The sequence below is a fragment of the Nuphar pumila genome, chromosome 17 (genome assembly GCF_984573655.1).
Source record: "Nuphar pumila chromosome 17, dmNupPumi1.hap1.1, whole genome shotgun sequence".
In the NCBI taxonomy this organism is placed as follows: Eukaryota; Viridiplantae; Streptophyta; class Magnoliopsida; order Nymphaeales; family Nymphaeaceae; genus Nuphar; species Nuphar pumila.
Genome location: NC_143265.1, coordinates 14,803,958 through 14,823,438, shown reverse-complemented (window position 1 = coordinate 14,823,438; position 19,481 = coordinate 14,803,958). Strand labels below are relative to the sequence as shown.

At 35.2% G+C, this 19,481-nt stretch overlaps 1 protein-coding gene across 1 annotated transcript in view; it reads right to left on the bottom strand.

Moving 5' to 3' along the window:
• Positions 1–16,181, bottom strand: part of LOC149811696 (uncharacterized) — a 57,718-nt gene extending 41,537 nt beyond the window's left edge. The window contains exons 1-4 of the mRNA XM_089992899.1: positions 16,146–16,181; positions 15,909–15,994; positions 15,632–15,812; positions 15,358–15,551 (exon numbers count right to left, since the gene is read on the bottom strand). Coding sequence (XP_089849025.1) covers positions 15,358–15,551; positions 15,632–15,812; positions 15,909–15,994; positions 16,146–16,181 — 497 coding nt within the window. The remainder of the gene's footprint in view (positions 1–15,357; positions 15,552–15,631; positions 15,813–15,908; positions 15,995–16,145) is intronic.
• Between the last annotated feature and the right edge of the window lie 3,300 nt (positions 16,182–19,481).

Below are 19,481 nucleotides of genomic sequence, written 5' to 3'. Positions count from 1 at the left end.
GTGTTATTAAAAATGCGCCTCAAGGCGCAAAAAACATAACTCGCCTCAAGGCGAGGGCCTTTGTGCCCTGAGGCACAGGTATAAAGCGTAAAAGCCTTGAGGCGTATGCCTCATATGCCTTGAGATGTATGCCTCAGGGCTAAATGCACCTCAATGTGAGGGTAGGGGGCCCTAATTTTTCATTTTTATTCACTCATCTCTCTCTCGTCTCTTGCAGTCTCTCTCTCTCTCATCTCTCACAGTCTCTCTCTCGCAATCCCTCACTCGTCTCTCGCAGTTTCTCTCTCATCTCTCTATCGCAGTCCCTCACTCATCTCTCTCATCTCTCTTGCAGTCCCTCACTCGTCTCTCACTTGTCTCGGTCTCTCCCACCTCTCTTTGTCTCGTCTGTCAACCTAACCCGAGCTTGGGTTTCGAAAGAAGAAGAAGAGAGGTACATGTTTTATATATTTGTATATATTTTTCTTTTCTGTTATTTTTCAGTGCGAAATGGCAGTCTGCAGTTCGGTTGAGTTCTAATCTCCTTTAGCGTTAAATTTTGGGTTGGTATACAGCATGAAATAGATAGAATTTATGTTGTATAACATGCATTGTAGATACATGTATATGTATGTGTCTGTGTGAGTGTGCACGTGTGTGTGCATGCATGCATGTCTGTATTGGCAAACATGCAAACATTTGCCTGTCTGTATTGTCTGAAATAACTTTTTTTTGTCTTGAATAACTCTGTCACCTTGCTGCCCCAAATTGGTTTTCCCTATTAGAAAGCACATTCATTTTTGACAATTTGAAAAGACAAACCATATTAACCAATAAAATCATAAATCTTTGCAGATTTTATAGATATCTGGAGCTTGTTAAGCATGTTTGGCTGGTGGCAATATTCACTTGGTCAAACAACTAAGGCCTGTCATGTCTTTAGTAGCTTTTTAACTTGTCTGCCTGGCTGATTGAGTAGGCACCACTTAGTAACCAAATTATGCCTTTGAATAGATACTTTTCCATGATCATTGAATCACTTCTAATATGATTTAATATTTACTGTTGTTTCGAAGAGGAAAACAAAGAAATGAATACACCCACTTAAGGCCATCCTTTTTGCATGAAACTAAGGCTGTCAGATGCCTACTCTTTCATGCATGTCCTTGAAAGGTATCATTTGCTTAGAAAATGAATGGCAAGAGGTCTATGTTAAAACACCAAATTCCAGGAGGAGGAACCAGCTTCACCTGATGCTCTTTGAATTGTTTGGCAAGTACAATATTGAGATTGTATAAATCTTGTATGGCTTGGAAAATTTATTATTTTTGTAGTAGAGATTAGAAGGAGAAAAGAAGTTGTATACTCTTAGTTTCTAAGTTATATATGCTGATTCTGATTGAATATGAATCTTAATTCATTGGATTATATAAAGCATTGTCTTAGTTTTTTTTTAACTCTTTGAGCTTTTGTAAATTTTTGTATTAATATATATTTTCTTATATGCATTTTTGCAGACAATGAGAAAAGATGTAGGATGAGATCATGGAGCTAAAGTTTCAAATCCCACTAAAGATCTCAAACTCGTACGACATGTAATTTGCAATTATTGTCATAAAGAGACTACAGAAGACATCTATAGGTTAAAGCATCACTTAGCGGGCACAAAACATAGTCTAAGCATATGCGAAACGGTTCCACCTGATCTGAAAAAGTTTTTTCAAAATCATCTAAAGAATCAGAAAAAAAAAGAAACAAGAGAAATAAAACAAGTTCGAAATCGGAATGAGTGTTTATTTTGAATCATCAAGAGTCGATAATGTGAACAAAGAAATCAATGGATCATGTAGTGATGCAAAAACAAGCACAGGTGGTCTCATGGACCTCTTTGTGAACAAAGAAGCACGACAAACCACAATAAACACTGCTTTCAAAATAAATGAAAGAAAAAACGTATGTCGTGTCATTGGTAGATCTTTTTATTCAAATGCCCTATCATTTAATCTTTGCAAATGTCCATATTTTGGTGCAATGGTAGAAGCTATTGCAAATTATGGGCGAGGGTTCAAATCGCCTTCTTATCACGAGTTCGGAACGTTGATTTTGAAGGACGAGGTAAATTGTACTCGTGAAATTTTAAAAGAGTTAAAAAATGAATGGCCAAAAGTTAGTTACAGCATTATGGCAGATGGTTGGACAGATAGAAAAGAAAGAAACTTAATTAATTTTCTTGTGAACAGTTCATCTAGGACAGTATTTTTAAAGTTCATTGACATCAGCGACATGAAAAAAACTGGTGCAAATTTGTGTAAGTTGTTTAAAGAAGTTGGTGAAAGCAATGCGGTGCAATTTATTACAAATAATGCACCAAATTATGTGGCAGTTGTGAATATGTTAATGGTAAGAAAAACATGTTTTTGGACACCATGTGCGGGCGCATTGCTTAGATATGATGTTAGAAGATATTGAAAAGATATTGATTTTTAAAGATACAGTAGAGGCAAAAAAAATTACAAGATATATATAGTCATGCATAGGGGTGGCAATCGGGTCGGGTTGGCGGATCAGCATACCTCAACAAGAACCCGACCCGTTTATTAAACGGATCGGCTGTGGCAAACACAAACACGAACCCGACCCATTTATTAAACGGGTAAACCGACACGACATGATTAACCCGTTTAATAAACGGGTCGGGTCAGGTAAACGGGTTGGCGGGTCGGGTTCGGGTAAACGGATTGGCGGGCCGGTCGGGTTCGAGTAAACGGGTTGACCTGCCCGCCTAACCCGTTTATTAAACGGGTCAGCCGGGTTGGCATACCCCTAACACTAACCCGACCTGTTTAATAAACGGGTTAGGCGGGTCGACTCGTTTACAACACGAACCCGTTTAAGTCAAACCCGAACCCAGCTAAGAAGCGGGTTGGCGGGTCGTGTCAGATTTTGCCACACCTAATCATGCATGGGTATTAAATTTGATGAAAAAGTTTACAAAAAATAAAGAACTTCTACGTTCAGCCATCACTCGTTTTACCACAACATATCTCACACTTCATAGTATTGAATGTTATACGAAAAAATTGAAGTTGATGTTCTTGTCTTCAAATTTTATATCTAATTACTATAAGAAATCTGATATTAAGAACATTTCTTATATTATTCTTAATGATCATAAGTTTTGGGTTGTCATATCATATGCAATTAAAGCTACATTGTCTCTCGTGAAAGTATTGCAATTAGTGGATGCATATGACCCTGCTATGAGATTTTTGTACGAGGCAATGGATAGAGTAAAAGAGGAAATTGCTTCAAACCTTGACAAGGTTGAAAAAAAATATAAACCTATTTGGGATATCATTGATAAACGATGGGACTTGCAACTTCATAAGCCTTTGCATGTAGCTGCCTATTATTTAAATCTTCATTTTCATTATGCTGACAACTTCATCACGGATGGAGAAGTTATGAGTGGCTTTTATGATTGTGTTGAAAATTTGGTTTCTGATGCAAATGTTCGGTTGAAAATTACAACACAAATCGATGCATTTAAAAAGGCAAAGGGGTTGTTTGGTAAAGAGGCAACCGTTACAACAAGAAAATTAAAAAGTCCTAGTAAGTTTGCAATTATGTTGTTATTTATTAATATTTTCTTTATGTTTTTGTTAATTGTAACATTCTTAATGTTTTTATTAGGGTTTTAAAACTCGCCGAGTCAACTCGGTGACTCGGCTCGGCTCGGCCCTCCAACGAGTCAACCCGGCAAGGTAAACTCGTTTTGCAAAAACTTGGCCTGACTCGGCATGACTCGGGCGAGTTTTTGGCACTTTTTTCTTTTTTCATTTTTCAAAGGCTATGGGCAATTTTTTCATATGTAAGTTTTCATTTTTCAAAGAACAAATAGCATAATAACAATAGGCTTACCAATTTAATATAAAATCACAAAATTAGTAAAAGTCTATCAAATTTCACATGTCCATCATTCATTCCTTTTGGTAGCTCCATGTAAGGAATCAAACCCAGTACCCCTCAATGAACATAGAGTGAATCCACTAATCCAGCTAACATAACTGATCCCTCATGCAACCATCTCTGCAACACTGACTTTGTTTGCATATTGATACTGCATACCAGGTGGTTGAAACTTGAAACACAAGATGAAAGTCATCGTTATTCTTCTATATCCTCCATCAGATCCCACTTGAAGTGGCTCCTGTCAAAACTCCAAATCCTCCTCCTAAAGGGTTTGAGTTTATTTCTTTCATTAAAAGTTCACCACGCCACTACTTACAAAGAACTATATAAGTACATAGGTACATAGAGCAAATGTCCATAAGGAAACTTTGTTGTTGTGAGACCTACACAATAGTTGGCAGCCTGCCAGCCTGTTCAAAACAACAGCATAAAATGCCCACATTTATCATTATAATATATATACATCACAGCATTCTCATTATCCAAAGCTTATATGCATTTATGTGCAGATATATAAGGCATGGTCCAATCAACTCTACATCAGACAGACGCTTACAAATATCAAGATAAAGTTCAATGTTCCCAAAATTTTGCAAGGACTTTCTGAGGCCCTGCAACACAACAGCTATGTCCATATATTCAGGATATAAACCATGATCGAGCATGGCTATTAAAGTTCTTGAAGCTAGTAATTAAGTCATTCTTTATATATTGTCTTGAAAGACTTGTTCTTGCTTGTGTAGTTTCTTTAGTAAATGTGAGATTTGAATTAAGGGCAGTTTTACTTGATGTTATTTTACTTATTAATCAATTAAACTAGTAATTAAGTCATTCTACAAACCTTTATATGTTTAAATGACAATTTATATATTGTCTTTCTTTTAAAATCAAAAGTTAACAAAACCTGATCCGAGTCACCGAGTTGACCTGCCGAGTCACGAGTCAATAAAGAACGAGTTGAGTCCCGAGTCACGGGTTTTAAAACCTTGGTTTTTATCAATTCCTTATTGTTTTATTTGAATGCATTGGTGGAGTTCATTTGGACCAGAAAATTCTGAATTGATGAATTTTGCAATTTGAATTTTAAGTTTAACGTGCATTGTATCGGGTTGTGAGAGGAATTGGAGTACTTTCTCATTAGTTTGTAACTTTGTATTTTATTTTTGAAACACATTTTTATAATTGTAATTATCTTATAATTGATTACCAATGATTTGTAATTACAAGTGCATTCAAAACAGAGGAATAGACTTGAACAAGAGAAGATGAATGCATTGGTTTTTGTAATGTGCAATATGAAATTAAGAGAGAGAAATATGAGGAGGAGGACTACCAAAGACCTTATATGTGTAGATCATATAGACTCAGACGATGAGTGGATACTGGAGAAGGAAGATTCAGTGTTTCCTAGTGATCTTAATTAGTTAGAGGATTCATGGTTGGATCTGAACTTCGACATAAATGTCATTGAGCATGTACCTATTGAAAAAGTTATTTCACCTCATGATTCACAAAGTGGTTCTAGGCAAGACAGGTCTTCAAGAGATCGAGGTAAAGCAATATTCATTTTACTTTTCTATGAATATAAATGTATTTTTTTAATTACATAAAATAAGTATTTAATACATGATTTTTTATTGAAAAAAAAATAAAAGCAAAAGAAGTGACCGAGGATGTGGAGGAAGAAAGTGCAGGTGATGAAGAATAGGAGAATGAAGATGAAGGATAACCTATTTATATGGATTCCTTAGATAATAACATTGAAGACTTAGATATTGATGATGACGAGACACAAGAAAAGCCTAGGCCTTAATTCCTATCATAGGGTTATGACCATTTATATGTTTTTTTTTATCTTTCATTTGCAATTGTTAATGTTAACACTCTCATTTTGAAAAGTTTTGGACAAATATATTAACATTTGGTTGTTAATGCTAACATGCATTTTCTAATTATGACATGATGTTGTTAATGTTAATATGCATTTCGTTGTTAATGTTATTTTTTTATTGAATAAATGCTCATATTTTATTTCTTAGATACTTATGTAGATCAAGTTGTTGCATTAATGTTATTTTTACATGTTAATCTCATATTTTTCAGTATTTATTTGAGATTTTTTATTTCTTGTTGGTTGTTGCTTCATCAATAAAGCATTTTTTATTTATTTGTAATTTTAGATATTTTTTATAATTTTTTAAAGTTTAAAAAAAATTTGAGGCTTACACATTACGCCTCGCCTCAGATTTTGGTGGAGCACCTCGCTACGCCTCAACGCTTTTCACAACACCGATATATATATACACATTTTTTTACGTATATTTATATATATATATATATATATATATTGGGAAAATACAAAAACATGCATAAATAGCATAGAAAATCAAATCTAACAAATTCAAGCCCTACCTACGTCAATTTCTATGGATTAAATAGTGAAAAATCAAGATGGAATCCATGGTTCCTTACAAAAATATAGCCTAAAGCCTATTTAGGCTCTTTTTCTCATTTGAGACAAGAGAGAACACTCGTACCTTTTTTTGAATCTTTCAAAGGACAAAAAAACAACAGATGGTTGGAGAGAAAGAGGATCTCCTCTTCTTCTTTTTCCTTTTCCTTTTCCTTTTCCTTTTTCCTTCTCTCTCTTTTCCTCTCCTTTTTCTCTCTTTCTTTTCTTTTCTTTTCTTTTTTTTTTAGCTTATATAGAAAAATAGGCCACTGGAGTGTTGTGCGATCGTAGAATGCCATTGCGGTTAAAGGGAAAGTTTTATAGGACGACTATTACGCCTGCTTTACTATATGGTACGGAATGTTGGGCTGCCAAGAGACATCATATTCAAAAAATGAGTGTAACTGAGATGCGTATGCTGAGATGGATGTGTGAAAATACAATAAAAGATAAGATTCGGAACGAGGAGATACGTAAGAAGATAGGCGCTGCACCCATTGAAAATAAGATGAGAGAGAATCGTTTACGGTGGTTTGGACATATTCGGCGAAGGCCTAATGATGCTCCAGTTAGAAGGATGGAGAAATGGGAAAATATATTAGTTAAAAGAGGTCGGGGTAGGCCTAGGAAGACATGGATGGAGATGATAGGAAAGGATATGAATGCTTTGAACCTCACCCAGGACATGGCATTGGATAGAAATGATTGGAGGAGAAGGATTCATGTGGAAGACCCATAATGATTTTCTTTTTTGGTTCATATCGCTGACCCCAATTATTTTGGGATGAAGGCGTAGTTGTTGTTGTTGTTGTAGAAAAATAGGCCCTTATCCTTCCATCCCCTTCTAATGTGGGCTGGAGAGAGGACTTCCCATTTCGGAGTCCTTCTCCACCCTCTTTCCAATTTTTTTGAAATTCTTTTATATTGACTTTTTCCCACTTTTCTAATTCATGAATTATTTCCTTCTTTCTAGATTTCTTTACTCTAAACCTTTCCTCAAACCATTAAGGACTCTTCTAGAGAGTCCAATTAATTAGCAAATTATGAATTTCGAAATTAATTATATTTTAATAATTAATTATTTAATTAAATATCCAAAAACTTCCAGAGGGTACCTTATCCCTTTGGAGTCTTTTTAACTTTAAATGACTTTAATTTAAACCCATATATTGAATTTAAAGTTATATTTTCGTTGGGTATAGATTTTGGATCTAGAACTAGATCGAAGATCCAAATCCAAATCCATATCCAAAGCCCATTTGGATCCTAAGCTGGATCAACTCATAATTAATATGGGTCCTGGACAGAGTCCAGATCCATATTAATTTGGATCATATGCATTGGATCCAGTCCAATCCAAATCTGGACCCGACCCGTTGAGGCGGTCTTTTTTTGAAAAAAAGTGATTTTCGTAACAACTATAGCCCGAATTAGAAAAAGTAAAATACCATTGAGCTCAGATTTTTTAGACCCATCTAACGATATATACTTCGAATTTTGCCTCTGAAATTCGCCTGAATTTAACCTGAATTTCGCTTGAATTTAAAGGTTAAAAATAAAAGTCTTTATCACCTTTTAATTGGCTTGTTGATAAGACATGGGCCAAGCCCAAACTCAAATAACATATTCCTAATATCGAGGGTTTTCTTATGTTTCTACAACACTTAGCCAAATTTCAAAAATCTCAAAATTTAACTAAGTGTAAAAATGCACGATATTACAATTAGTGGCTCATTCTTGTGTTTTCATGTATTGACCCATAAGGGGTCATATTCTCTAAGTGTTCTCTTGTCCATAAGTGGCACACTAAAGCATATTATTCAGTTTGTGACACCATATTTAGGAAAAAAGGTTGTGGGGATTAGTGGATGGATCTGAACCAAAGCCAAAACTAATTCTCACTAAAGTGGAGAATGAAAAAGTACCTCTTTCGGATGGAGAAAAGACTAAGGCAATTACTATTTAGGACAAAAAGTGAAAAGAGTAGAGAATTGGACATGCCAAGATTATGTTTTGGCTTCTCAATAGTGTGGACATTAAAAATGTTCTAGTCTTGCCAAATTCGAGCACGCTAATAAGGCATGGGAATACCTTAAAAATATGTATTCTATTAAGGATATTGCACTAGTGTGCAATTTGCAAGACAAGGTTTGTATCATTACTTAAGGGGACAAGCATTAGGGAATATTACAATGATTTGTCTGAATTATGAGAAGAGTTGGCTCTTCTAGAGCCTAAGTAGCATGATCTCGAAGATATTAAGCTTCGCTAAAAACAAATAGATGTGGAGCACTTCTATCAATTTATTAATAGCTTGAGACCCGAATTTGAGACAACCAAATCGGCAATCCTTCGTAGAGGAAAAGTTTCCTCTATAATTGACACTATTCAAGAATTAAGTATGAAGAATAAGTTTAAGAAGCGTACTACGAAAAATGAAGACTTGTTCTTAGCCATCTCTAAACCGGAAAATGACATATGTTCCTCCAAGCCACCTTATTATAAAAGCCAAGACAATGAATATGATAAGAAGAAAATTATTTGTCATTATTGCCATGAACCGGGACATATCAACCCCTAATGTCTCAAACTAAGGACGTATGAGAAGAAAGTTGCTTTGGTCGGCCATCCACAAGAGTCAAATGATATTACTACCTCTCAAGATTCAACTATTGAAAGCATGTCTATGGCACAACTAGTGGTAGTTTTTCAACCTCTCCTGGGGACAGCATTAGCATGGTAGTCAAAAAAAAAAACATGCCTAATAGTTACGTGAAAGCATGCATCACATTCACATGAAAACATGCATAACAGTCCAATCATAAAAAATACATAATCAACACACAAATCTGACTATCCAATATGCATAAATCTGCACATTCAACATGCCTAAATCTGGACATCCAATCTAAATATTCAACATGTTTAAATCTGAGCATTTAAATGTAAAAATCTGAACATTTAACTGGTATAAATCTGAATATTTGACTTGTAAAAATCTGAATATGTGACATGTATAAATTCAAAATCTGAACACTCAACAAAATACATGAATCTTATCAACTTATATGTTTCTTCGTGGCCAACCTGCTAGGCCGATAGTGCAAGAAAATCGAGCAACCTATATGCCCAGCCCATCAATGCTTAATGGGTATGGCTGATTGTTGCAATCAGCCTCATGAACTCACTATCATGATATCATCTTTTTCTGTCATACTATAGTCTTCAATTCATTAATAGACTTTATTATTGTTATATATATATACATATATATATACATACATATATATATACATACATATTGTAGTTTATATACTAAAGAGGGCCTCTAGAGGGTGACGCCCCCCTCTAGGGTTTCTCATATGAGGGCTGGAGATAGAATTTTCATATGGAATTCTATCTCCAGCCCACTTTCCTAATTTTTCTAGATTTTTTTTCTTTTGTTGACTTTTCCAACTCTTTCCTCTTTCAAATACTTACCTCTTTTCTTTTCTTTTCTTTTTCTTATAGTAACTAGAGGACTCTTCTAGAAAACTCTAATTACTTTTTAACTAGCTTATCTGAAAATTTAGGAATTTAATAAATTTTAATATTAATTTAATTAATTATTAATTATTTATTAATTAATTAATATCAAAAAATTCAGAGGGTACCTTATCCCTCCGAGAGACTTTTTAACCTTAAATTTTCTTAAATTAAACCTGTATTTTGAATTTAAAGCTTTAATTTCATTGAATTTGGATTCGGATCCAAGATCCAAATTCATATCCAAAAACCATATAGATCTTAAACTCGAACAGATCCTAATTAATATGGGTCTAGGACTAAGTTCAGATCCATATCAATCTAGATCATATGGATCGGATCCAGTCCGATCCAATCCAGACCCGGCCTCATTGAGAAGGGCCTTTTTTGAAAAAATGTAATTTTCAAGCCAACCATAGCCCGAATTCAGAAAAATAAAATATCATTGAATTTAGAATTTCGAGGCACAACTACGATATATATCTTGAATTTTGCCTCCGAATTTGGCCTGAATTTAACCCGAATTTTACTCGAATTTCGCTTGATTTTAAAGTTAAAAAATAAAAGTTTTTATCACATTTCAATTGCCTCGTTTAGGTCTTGCCGATGAGACCTGGGCCAAGCCCAGACTTAAATATCATAACCTAGCATCGGGTATTTTACCGATGTTTCTACAACACTTAGCCAAATTTTTAGAAATCTAGAGTTTTATACAGTATAAAAATACACGACATTACATTTAATCAGATACAATATGGATTAACTTATGAATATCCCCAATAATAATCAAGTTATGACTGAATCTAATACGAACCAACAAAGAAACCCTATTTAGGCATGTTTTTCAAAATCATTTCTATGAAAAACTCATTATTCATCTTTTGCGAATTCAAATAACGATTTCTTCATAAAAGAAAACATTTATGATCAAGACATGTAAATATGCTGCTGAAAATAAATATAACTCAAATATGCATCTTAATGTACGTAAAAAGCATCTACTAAGTAAATCTTACCTGAAAAAATCGATAGATCTTTAAGATAAAGAAGAAATCGGGTAGTCCGATCTCTACACCACCACAACCACCGAAGTTTGTGCAGGTTTAATGGTTGCACACCCTACTCCAGACCTCCTAGACGTTTTTAGGAGAAGAGGAAAAAGAAAAGCAAAAAAAAAAAGAAGAGAAAGACAGAGAGATTTTCTAAAAAATGAGAGGGGCATGTGAGAGGGAATATATATAGCCTCTCCACAATCCCTAACCTAGTTAAGAAAGGACTCTCCCTCTCCACAATCATGTGGAAGGGGAGAGGAGTCATTTCTAAAATAAAAACCAGAGTTACCGGAAGCGCCTATGTAATAGGGGAAGCGCACTTCCCCGATACGCGTTTAGGAAGTGCGAAACGTCGCGCTTCTGAAATACGTGGGGAAGCGCGCTTCCCTTTTATGGGAAACACGTTTCCCCACGCTTCCCCCTTGCTTCCCTCTTTTTTTATTCTTTTTTTTATTTTTTATTTATTTATTTATTTCTTTTTTCGCTTCCTAGGTCGCTTTCGATTCGCTTCCTAGGTCGCTTCCGAGACGGTTCGTGATTCGCTTCTAAGTCGTCACACGCTTCCTGCTTCCTAAAATTTTGAAAGTGCCTCGCTTCCCGCTTCCCGCTTCCCGCTTCCCGCTTCCGCTCCCGCTTCCTCGACTGGCAACCATGATAAAAATCTCCTTCTAGACTCCTATCTCTCTAGTTATTTGATTTTTTCCAATTTTATTTAATTAAGATTATTAGGTTTGACTATTCAACAACTAATCATTAACAATTCTAACAATTACTAACTCTTCAAAAGGTACGAGACGTCCCACCCACTTAAATCTCTCAATTAGGGATTTAAATAAATTTTTTAATTAAAAATCTTAATTATTACTTTTATATATTTATTTAATTATTTATCTGAATTAAAACTAGATAATATTTTAATTCATATGGACTCCTAGATCCAAATGGGGGGCCACATAGGACGTCCCTTATGAAGGTCCAATCCATAACCATTGGATCCAATTGATATTTTAAAGTGGATCAAATCCAAACAACACCTTAGATCCATATTAGATCTAAACGGCGATTTTAGATTCAAAACCAAAGTCTAAGATCCAAAACCACACCACAACTCATTTAGTCTTCATAATTTAGCTTTTTCAATTATTCTTGAAATATTCTTCATAACTTGAGACATCAAGAAATTCAAGAAAATCAAGCATTCACAATTATAATTATAAATGCACCAATAATTCATCATTTATTTGTTTCAATTATGAAGAAAAAATCTTGAGTTTTACACAAAGAGTCTTTTGGTGCAAATATTTTGTTTTTACCAACAAAAATGACAAACTTTCTCCCTGTGAAGTAGCTTGTCTTTTTAAGTTATGCAGATAACCAAAAAGGCTATAGGTGCTTTGATTTCAAAAATAGAAAACTTTATGTTTCAAGAAATGTGTCCTTAGAAAAGAAAATAATAATAATTTTGAAAATTCTAAGAAAATAACTGAGTATTCTTTTTTGTTGGATTTAATTATAAAATATGACAATGATTGTGATTATGAATGTGATCTTGATGAATATCATGAGTTTAGAAATGATATGGTGAATGAAGAACAACCCCATAATGATAGTGAAGAACAATCCCATAAGGATAAAAACTATCTAGGCGCAAGGATCTTAAACCTCCATGTGCATTAGAAAAATATTCTGATATTAAAACTGAGTCTGAAGTCCAAACCAGAATGTCATAGAGAACTTCAAAAGCACTGAAAAAATGTGTCTTATGATTCCTTTTCACCTAAACACAAAGCATACATTATTTTAATTCATTCATATTCAGGCTCAAGCCAAAAAATATTCTGAGTAGGTAGAAGCGAGGATTGAGTTAGAAACCTTAGAAAATGCCAAGACCTAGACTATTCAAGACATCTCACATGGAAAGAAACATATAGGTTATAGATGGGTATATACGGTGAAAACCAAGAGTGATAGAACTCTTAAAAGATACAAAGTCAGATTAGTTACCAAGGAATATTCCTAGAAATATGGCATAGACTTTAAAAAAAACGTTTGCATCAGTTGCTAGAATGATCACTGTTAGGGCCTTAGTAGCCTTAACCTCTGTTAGAAAATGGCTTATATACCAAATGGATGTCGAAAATGCATTTCTTAATGGAAACCTAGTTGAAAATTTTTATATGAAAGCTCCAACTAGTGTAACCATTCCTAAGGAAAAAGTTCTTCATTTGGATAAAGCTTTCTATGGTCTTAAACAAGTATCAAAAGCTTGGTATAATAGGTTTAATCGAGTTATGCTTGATATTGGATTTCAATATTATTTGATTGATACAGTGTTGTTTGTTAAGACTTCTAATGCAGGTATTGTTATTCTTCTCCTTTATGTGGATAACATGATCAGCACTGAATAAGACAAACAAGGAGTTGAAAATATTAAAAAACTCTTCAAAAATCATTTTAAAATAACTAATTTTGGTTTTTTTTAATATTTCTTAGGGATTCAAGTTGCTTACTCTCCTAGAGGTTATCTATTGTCTCAACCTAAATTTGCTCTTGATGTTGATTTAAGGTCCGGAATCACAGATGATAAGAAAGTTGATATTCATGTGGTTGCGAATGTTAAGATGAGAATGGATGATAGGGAACCACTTGAAGATCCTACCCTTTACAGACAGCTTATCAGAGCTCTTTCTTACCTTTCAAGACTAATATAGCACATGTTGTACACACAACTATTTCAGCGTGCTCCTGCTTTTGTTCACATAAAAGTTGTTTTACATATTATTAGATATATTAAGTCTTCCACTTATCAAGGTATTTTCTTGTTTGCTTCATCTACTTTAGATTTAACTCTTTATATTGATGCTGACTGGGGAGATGATCTCAATAACAGACCTTCAAGTGAATCTCTGATTTCATGGCGATGCAAGAAGCAATAAAAGGTCTCACTTTCTTCGACTAAAGCTGAATACCGAGCCATAACCACAACAACGATGAAAGTAGTCTAGCTCAAAAGATTGTTAGCTTATATGAGAGTGAAAGTAATATAAGCCTCACGAATGTATTGTGACAACAAAATTTTCATTTACATTGCCAGCAAGTGGACCTTTCACAAGCACACAAAACATATTAAGATGGACTGTCACTATATACGAGATGAGTATGTACAAGAAGCTATTGATTTGCCCTACGTCACATCAAAGTACTAGTTGGCTGATTTCTTCACCAAACCTCTCGCCACTCCTAGATTTCAGTTTCTCTTAAGCAAACTTTTGGTTATTCTACTATAAGTTTAAGGGGGAGTGTTAAATTGTGTGTGTATATATATAGATAGATAGATATTTGTTAAGCATTGTACAATTTTTTTTATTTCTTTTTTTTGTCCGTTGAGGCTAGTCCAGTGACTACAAATGTAGTTATTGGACTAGCTTCAACGGCTCTATGGGCCTTCTTGTTGTGTATATAAAAGGGAGTAAACTATCTCTTTATGTATGCTTTCTTGCATATTAAAAGCCTTAATAAAGATGTATTTTTTTTTATACTTTGTGAGCCTCCTTGTGTGTGCCCATTGTGGTTTTTGTGAGTGTGCTCTTTGTAGCCACTTTTATGTAAGTGTCCACTTGATTTTTGGTGGATATTTGGTCGTAAGTGAAGGTTCTTGAATTCTTACAAATGCCAACAAATATTAGCTCTGAACCAAGATCTTGAGAGCAATAATTGAAAAAATAGTGTCAATTTAAGAGTAACTTTGATGACTATTAAGATTATGCATGTCAGAAGAACAAGATGGTTGAAGATGGAATTCAGATGATGGAATTCAGATGGAAAAACAGAAATGGAAAGTTCTTCAGCTTCTTTACAGGTGTATGTCAAAGATTTATTTAAAAAACAAATCAAGCATGCTCATGGAAAAGGTAAAAAGCCATGCATGAGCACATCTAAGGCTAGCAGTTTGGCACTTCAACTTCAAGTCCATGCATAAAAGACTAGAACTTTCAATGTGACACATACTGTAATGCAATTAAGAATACTTCCAGGAGCAGGTTTAAGTTTAAATATATAGAAAATCAATGACAGCTCTACATTGCGCAACCAAATGTTAAATTCCAAATACCTAAAAGTGAAGCTGCTTCAGAGGATTCATTTAACTCTATAGCAAATCAATGACAGTTTCACATTGCACAACCAAACATCAAATAAATTCCAACCTAAAACACACAAAAAAAAGAAACAGCTGCTTCAAATGATTCATTTTTGTAATCGTCCCTTTCATTACCCAAATAAACAATATACATTGAAGTACATAGATTAGATTATGTTTAACATCAGTCATACACCATGGAAGCAGACAAAAATAAAATAAACAACAAAAAAACTCACCAACTCACTGAAGATGAAGAGACCAACCGCATACCAGATTTTAAAGTAAAGTCGAGAGGAGCTTTATCACAAAGAATATGGACTTCATGACAGAAATTACTGGGAGTTTGGTCTAAAGATCTCCCATCAGAATCAGAAACAGAAAGAGCAGGGTTGGGAAGCTTAGTTGCAGCAAATCCTTTCAGCGCCATATCCTAGGGAGGCAGCCAAAAAATTAAACTTGAACTGAAGGTTTGATCATACATGAAAAGAAATTTGTGAAATACCAGAGTACCATGTCAATATGACTAGAACCAGATAAACCATCACCACCCAAAGATAGTTCAGCAACATTGCGGAATTTGTTCTGGGAACAACTACTAAGCTTTGTTTGAAACCCTTGTGCTACATTGCCACTTGCAGGAGAGCTTGAAGCCATATTAATATTAGAATTATCATCAATAACACTGTGATCCCTGAAAATTAAAGCAAAAGAAACAAGATGGTAACCATAAGCTGACGACATGAGATTATGCAATATAAACCCATAACAACAAGGACAAGATTCTTACCATGGAGACTGAGATTGAACCCTGTGTTTCATATTACAAGCAGATGATGGAAAACCAGTGTCTGATGCATTTTGGTCTAATTCATCCTGTCCAAATCAAGATCCATAGCCAGTTGGAATTGAAAAGAGATTGCATTGCGTCTAAAGACCTACTATAACCTATTGGAGGATGATATCACCCATCAGTGAGTAACAATTCATATGTACACACAACATATAACATTCTAACCTTACTAACCTTAGCATTCTGCTTTCTAGGCAGCAACTTAAGCATGTCACTCAGTTTCTTCACCGGATATACATCATCAACCCTAGTGTTAATGTACTTTGGTGTTTTCGTAACCTCAATTTTCTTCAGTCCACGGGTCATTCGTGCAGTAGCGCTGCCATGCAGAATAAAGGAAGTGATACCTTAAAATAGGATCAGAGAAAACAGATCACTGATGAATCTTAGCAAATTGCGGCCTACCCAACGTAGGTAAAGAAGCTATTGATTCCTCGTGCACCTACTGCCCTGATTCTTTTTCAGTTTCTCCCCTTCACACACACACAGGAAAGAAAAAGGCACAAAGGAGACTAGGTGAAAAATGACCAAATATACTTGTACACTTACAGAAAATAACCAGTAAACAAAATTTCCCTACAGTTTGGGAAAGTAAATACTCAAAGGAAACAAAAGAAAAAACAGATATTTAACAATCTTTCAGAACTAGTTCTGTCACCCACACTTCCAATGTGTGCTACCATGCTACCAACCATGATAAAAAAAATACAATTTTTCAAATTACATAAATATTTCACTCACAATCTCGCAAAAAAGGTTTATGACAAATGATCAGAATTTACACAAGAGAAGATTATTTGCTCAAGAACAACCTAATCACAGTGTTTAAGGAACAAACATTTCCGCACAAAGGCGCATCATTTAGAAACTCGGTGCAGCCATGAAAAAGAAAAAGGGCGAAAAAAAGAACATGAAGCGAGTTACAAGGTGTCGCGGACAACCCTGGAGAAGGACATTGTGTTCTGTCCTGTCCAGGACAGTTACAAGGTCTCCTTGTCCAGCATTTGCATTGACCACTTTAGAATGCTATGTCCTTGTATCCAGCGTTTGATTCTGAAAAGAAGTGTATTCTCCTGTTACGGGTCACGGGTCTGGAGATCCAGACCCGTGATCATTAACGTGTCATTAATGGCACTGTGTGTAATTTATACTCTTGTAAAAAGGGTACTTTTGTACCCTAGTCTTATACTTTGTATGTTATTATAAATGAGATCATACAGCAGCCGACCCTGTGTATTGGGGTTATTGGCTTCTTTTCATTATCTGCTATCTCTCTCTCTCTCTCTCTTTCCTTGTCTCTCAGCTCTCACGAGTGGATTAAAACCTAACATGGTATTAGAGCATCGCTACAGCTGAAGCTGAAATCGATCCAAAAAGGTACGTTTGAAAGATCCCTTTCTCCTCGATATTTTTTTTTTCTTCTTAAGTCAAGAAAAATACCTTTGTTTTCCCCAATCTCGTCTGCATCTCGTCTTTCCCGATCTCGTGGTTTTGATCACCTCTTTTCTTTTCTGGTTTCCCCAATCTCGTGTTTTCCCCTCTTTCCCAATCTCGTGGTTTGTCCATTTGCCCAATATCATCTGCACCTGTTCCATCTCCAGGTTTCCCCAATTTTTTTTTATCCTGAGCACGTGTTAGTTCAGTTAGTACCCTTATATCACTTTTGTTGCCTCTATTTGTGCAAGAGTACAAGGTTGACTGGATATTGCTTGTTGTGCCACAGAATAAACTTCATTTCTTCTCCTCTTGTTTGAGTTACCCAGTTGAATATCTCTTCATTCTGCCTTTCATATATTTTGCTAGTTGTCTTTGATCACAGCGGCTAAATATAGGTCACACAATCGGGCTTTTATATTTTGCTAGTTGTATTCAGCCACCTGCCTTTCGTTTCACAGTGTGAATTCATATTCACGATTTTTTAATTTCTGCTTTTCGTTTCACAATCCAATATTCAATCACTTATGAAAATCAGAAATCTGACAGATTTTTAATTTCTGCTTCAAATTCAGCCACTGTCGTCGGCCATTGATCTGAATTAGTTTCTGAAAAAAAAAAAAGGTTACAGAAACTGTAAACAGACTGTGCTAAACACATTCTTAACATTGTAAACCATGGATTCATTTCCTAGTCAGTCGGTTCTTTCTTCAAGTTTCCTCAGTCAACTCGTATCTGAAAAATTAAACAATGGTAACTTCTCGACTTCGAAGAGACAAATCATACCTTTTATTAGGAGTCAGGATCTTTCTGGACATCTGGATGGATCTATTTCAATTCCTCCTGAATTCATATCACAAGAAGAAAGGGACAATAAAGGGGAACCTACTACAGTATATGTTAGAAATCCTGAATTTGTGGCTTGGATGAAAAGAGACCAAGCGCTTGTTGCTTATATCACATCTACACTGTCACAAGAGGTACTTGTAGCAATTCCAGATGACTGTACTGCCATGCAACTTTGGAACAGACTTGTTCAGACATACTCACAGGTTTCTCAGGCCAGGATTATGTTTCTTAAAAAAGAATTTCAAATGTTAAGAAAGGATTCTATGACCATCATGGAATACTTGAACAAAATGAAGGTTATCACAGATCAACTTGCAGTTGTTGGAAGTACAGTAACTGATAAGGATTTGATAGAGCAAACTCTCAGTGGATTGGGACATGACTATCATATGATTGTTACTTCATTGTTATGTTTACCTGAGCTCCCCAACTTTGAAAATCTGTGTGCAAAATTGTTACAATATGAGATGAACCTAAAGGGGTTTTCTGAAGAATCATCTATGCATACTGGGGCACAAGAAGTTCTTGCTACAGGGGTTACTTATGCACGAGGACGAGGAAGCTATGATATCAAGGGAAAGGGAGCACAAGGGAGAAGTGGTCAAGGAGGTCGTGGATTATTGCCTACACCCAACACATATACCAATCCACAAAGACAGAGGTCAATTCCTACCTGCTTTCTGTGTAATAAAAAGGGGCATATCAAAGCTAATTGTTGGTTCAATCCCCTAAATAAAGGAAAATCAACACAAACTGAAGCGAAAAGAGGCACAGACAGTACAAGGACCAACGGAGAAGTAAAGGAGTTATTGTTGTCAGCTTTAGCAGAATTGAATCTAAAACAAAATGAGCAAGGTACTTGGTACGTGGACTCTGGCGCGGCGACTCACGTTACTGGTGATGCAGGTAAGCTCCTAAAACTTGTTCCTTACATTGGTAAAAGCAGTATAGTTACTGGAGATGGATCACACCACTCTGTCTCTCATATTGGAAACTCCATTATACCCCTATCTGAATCTTCTATCAATCTTTCAAAAGTCCTTTATGTTCCTTGTAGAATAAGATGGATGTACAGCCACCTGTGTGGGTAGAGAGAGAGAGAGAGAGGAAGAGAGAGAGAGAGAGAGACGGTTGCACAATAGAACTCGTTAACTCAATTGATTTGGGCTTCTCTCTATATTAAATAGAGAGAGGCAAAAAGAGAAATTACATCTAAGTCCTTATGAG